Raw genomic sequence first — 4,144 nt, forward strand, 5'->3', positions numbered from 1 at the left:
AAATAAAACCTTTAAGACCAGGAATCAACAGATCAGAGCGCCTGATTATGAACATTATTTATGTGATTTGGCCATAATGATCATTGATTGGACAGGATATAGATCATAGAAAAAATAAATAATCTAATTATTCTTAAATGTTTTTTTTATCTTTAAGCTAGGAAACGTGACACGTAGTGTTTTTATAAAGCATAAAATCAGGAATGAAACATGCTTTCTGACTGAAGTTGATGGACGCTGCTGGTTCACAAATTTTCAGCTATATTTTGAAAGGTCATAACCGGAAGTTGTGCCACGCGCTCCGCTTAAACTTGACGTGTTGTTAGCCTGTCAGTCTGTGTGCAGACCGAGGAGGTGGCAGCATGGCTTACAGCGCGAAAATCGGTCCGTCCATCCTGAGCAGCGACCTGTCCTGTCTGGGCAGTGAGTGTGTGCGGATGATGGAGTGCGGAGCAGATTACCTGCACCTGGACGTCATGGACGGGTCAGTTTATCACGCCTCAAAGTAGCTAGTGCGCTAACAGCTAGCAAGCCAATTACAAAGCTCAGTGGTTGTGAACCAAAGTTGGCTAACATCAACACGCTAAGTTAGCCTGCCAAAAGTTAATCTGTTGAGGCGATATTTATGTAATTTTAGTTTTTTGGGGAGGGGTTTATTAACGAGCATTTTAAAGCATTTAAAGCCTCCATAAATCAAACATAAAACTTTCTTTTTAAATCTCTTCCTTCTTCCCTGTAGCTAAGACGCGTCTTTTCTTCCTCTGCAGTTGCTACAAAACATTACTTTGGAGTTCTTTAAGCGAGATTAAAGATGTTCCTAAATTGCTGATTTTGCTTTCCTTTTACAGGCACTTTGTCCCCAACATCACGTTTGGTCACCCAATGGTGGAGTGCCTGAGGAAAGCAGTAGGCCAAGACCCTTTCTTTGGTGAGACAGTCCAACCTTTGGTCGACCAATAATCCCCATGAGCTGAGTGATGCCTGCCCCGCTGTGTGTATACAGAGCTGTATTGATGTTGCAGATATGCACATGATGGTGTCTCGGCCGGAACAATGGGTGAAGCCCATGGCTGCAGCAGGAGCCAGCCAGTACACTTTCCACTTGGAAGCCACCACCAACCCCGGAAATCTCATCAAGGAGATAAAAGAGAGCGGCATGAAGGTTTGAAATGTCCCACCCCAAGTAATGAAATCACATTTTAGCCCTTGTGTGCATATAACGGCTCTAGGGATAAGTGCTGTATATTTAAAAGGAAATAAAGTAATAACACAGGTCTGGAAAATGATGGATACAGCTGTGTTTTCTCATGTGATCTGATGAGGAATCTGTCATTCCTCGCTTTTGAGTAAATAACGCAGCGCTTTCTCTTTGGCAGTATTTTCCTTTGGGATTTTCATGTGATTAAAAGTTTGTTTTACCTCTTCTGCCTTACAACACCACGTTCAGTTATCCAAAAGTTAAATAAAGGGTGCAAATAAAACATGACAGGATGAAAGCTCAAAATTGCAAGATTCAAGAAAGAACTTGTTGCAAAACTATCGACTGATTGACATTCACCTTTAGTTATGAGCCCTTTTCGGTACGATTTAGTCTGGGCGTGCATTTCCTCACCGGAATGCGAGTGGGTTTTTTTTTGCCTAATATTTCGACAGATTGCTTGTGTTTGTTCTGTTTTACGTGCCAAAGACTTGTTGCACTTGTGGAAACCGTAGACAGTTGATTGTGGCAACACTTGTTGCGAAGTGTAACCGCACAAGTTTGTGTGTGTGGGTGCGCTTGCATGGATGCGCACTGCAGGGTGTTCTGTGACACAGAGAGCAGCAATATGTGAAAGATAGACCGATGCCTTCATTCAGAAAAAGAAGCTCACAATCAAGTTGGAAAAAGAAAAGAGGAGGCAATTACATTGGAGCTTTTTGATAGTACGGTCTTTAAAAAAAAAAAAAAATTAACCCCGGAGCTCATTTAACACGAGTTTCAGTACCCATCGCTTTCCCATTATTTAAATCACAATGGATCTTGACATGCCTTTATGAAACCACATCTTAATGGGACTTTTGTGAAGAGGAGAAAAATAACTGTTTTGTTGTTGTCATAGGTGGGTCTGGCCATAAAGCCCGGTACCACTGTGGAAGAGCTGGCTCCATGGGCTAATCACGTCGACATGGCTCTCGTCATGACCGTTGAGCCGGGTTTTGGAGGACAGAAGTTCATGGAGGACATGATGCCCAAGGTAAGAGCCAACCACAGAAAGCAGAAACGTTGAGCACTGCCAATATCTGGGGGAAAAGAAGAAAAACAATATATAAAATCGGGACCACATACGCCTTTTGTGGCAAAGATGTTCTAATGGCAGTGCTCTCTTTAAGCAAGATAAAGCACTGACTTCTGCATCTGAATTTGCCAGATGTCAGACTAATGAGGGATCTGTAAGCTGCTGAAGGAAAAATCTCCATCTCACAGATGTGCAGCTAACATCTTAACTCTCATTTAAGCTCTAGAATTACAAACTCACTTGACATAAGTGCCACAGTTTTACTTTTGTGTTACTATGAGCCAACAGAAGTTTCTGCTGAACCACAAAGATATTCTAATTCATAAGACAAAAGAAAAAAAAAATGTAAAAGTAGTCTTTCATTTTCTTGTCTCTCTGGTCCTGTTGCTCATTTTAACACAAGAGGGCTAAGTTGAGTTTTTTTTTTTTTCTTCCACTCCTACAATCCCTCAAGTTATTCAGATGCATTCCTGAAGGGCAGCATGCGAGAGCCTCAGTTTCTTAGTCAAACCGACTAAAACCGTACATTTGAAACGGATGTAAATTCGTTACACTGACTGAAATCGTACAAAAAAAAATGGAAGTTCTCATTATCTACACTGAAAGAAGACATTGCTTCTTTTTATTTATTTATCTTTTTTTTTTAAGAAATGACAAAAAGATAAATCACCTCAACAGTGTGGGAGGATAACTGGAGTTTCAGTCTCAGTTTCTCCTCATTACCCCGACATGTATTCAGTACTCTTCCCTGCTGGGTAGCTCAAACATTGTTTTGCAATGATGATCTGCTTTGACGTGACAGCCTGACGCGTCTCCTGCTGTCACATCTGTTTGTGCCGAGGGACATCTCTCCCGCTTATCACAGCGATAGACACAAATTTGATTGTCGACCTAACTTTTGAGGTTGATTTGTCGTCCAGACATGCTCTTAATCCTGTCGCACCCTTCGGGCAAACTGGCGATTTTAGCCAAAGCAGTCTGTCTCTTTGCGGTCTTTATCTTTATTCATGAAAATTATGTAAAAGAGCTCTGTTTTCTTTCTGTCCATGTGACCCAGGTGAGCTGGCTGCGGAGTCAGTTCCCATCACTTGATATTGAAGTAGACGGAGGGGTCGGCCCCGACTCTATTCACAAGTGTGCGGAGGTAAAAACAAAACTTAAACATTACAACTTCTCCAGTAACCACCTAAAAAAGAAAGGTTAAAAGTTTTTTTTTTGGATTTTCCGTGTGTGCTTGCATTTCCTCCAGGCTGGCGCTAACATGATTGTGTCGGGCAGTGCCGTGGTTGGCAGTGACGACCCTCGTTCCGTCATCGCTCTCCTGCGCACCGCGGTAGCTGAAGCAATCCAGAAACGGTCACTGGACCGCTGATCATGTCCTCGTTTCTGAAAAGCCCCACAGTGAGGTTCCACCTGCCGGTCTCAGCAAAACTCAACAGCAACCAGAGGGGATGTATGGACATTTCTGGGGTTGAAGTAGAGGGTCACATCTGTGGAAGAGGGGGGGGGGGGGGGGGGTGCAAATAACAGTTGCTGACAGTCAAATAACAAATCAGTTTGACATGAGTGAAGCGGCACCATGCCCGTCTAAACTTGGTCCTCTCCTGCCATCGTCTCCTTTCTGAGCAGTCAGCTTAACCCCAATCTCATCTCAGCATTGGAGAATTTTTCAGGACTGGAGCAACTTTACGCTGATAATCTCCGTAAACATTCCAGAGCATCGTCTTGAGTATAAATTGTTTCTGGAAATAAAAGTAGCCCAGGAAGCTGTTTGTTTTAGTGTACCACAAGTTTGTTTTTGTTTGTTTTCCCCCCCTTTCCATCTGAAATTATGCTTCAAAGATAAAAACAAACCAAACTCGGTCACT

The 4,144-nt window shown here is 42.6% G+C and overlaps 1 protein-coding gene across 1 annotated transcript; it reads left to right on the forward strand.

The window, feature by feature from the left end:
• Positions 1–309: 309 nt before the first annotated feature.
• Positions 310–3,787, forward strand: rpe (ribulose-5-phosphate-3-epimerase). The gene is made up of 6 exons (XM_075479514.1): positions 310–484; positions 849–928; positions 1,023–1,162; positions 2,100–2,234; positions 3,334–3,420; positions 3,526–3,787. The coding sequence occupies exons 1-6, from the start codon at positions 363–365 to the stop codon at positions 3,646–3,648; spliced, it is 687 nt and encodes a 228-aa protein (XP_075335629.1). The 5' UTR covers positions 310–362; the 3' UTR covers positions 3,649–3,787.
• Positions 3,788–4,144: the final 357 nt, after the last annotated feature.

The sequence above is a fragment of the Odontesthes bonariensis genome, chromosome 12, assembly GCF_027942865.1.
Source record: "Odontesthes bonariensis isolate fOdoBon6 chromosome 12, fOdoBon6.hap1, whole genome shotgun sequence".
In the NCBI taxonomy this organism is placed as follows: Eukaryota; Metazoa; Chordata; class Actinopteri; order Atheriniformes; family Atherinopsidae; genus Odontesthes; species Odontesthes bonariensis.

Coding starts and splice junctions, on each gene's coding strand:
- rpe (XM_075479514.1), top strand. CDS start 363: ATGGCTTACAGCGCGAAAATCGGTCCGTCCATCCTGAGCAGCGACCTG. Junction 2,235..3,333: donor TGGAGGACATGATGCCCAAG/GTAAGAGCCAAC, acceptor CATGTGACCCAG/GTGAGCTGGCTGCGGAGTCA. Junction 3,421..3,525: donor CTATTCACAAGTGTGCGGAG/GTAAAAACAAAA, acceptor CATTTCCTCCAG/GCTGGCGCTAACATGATTGT.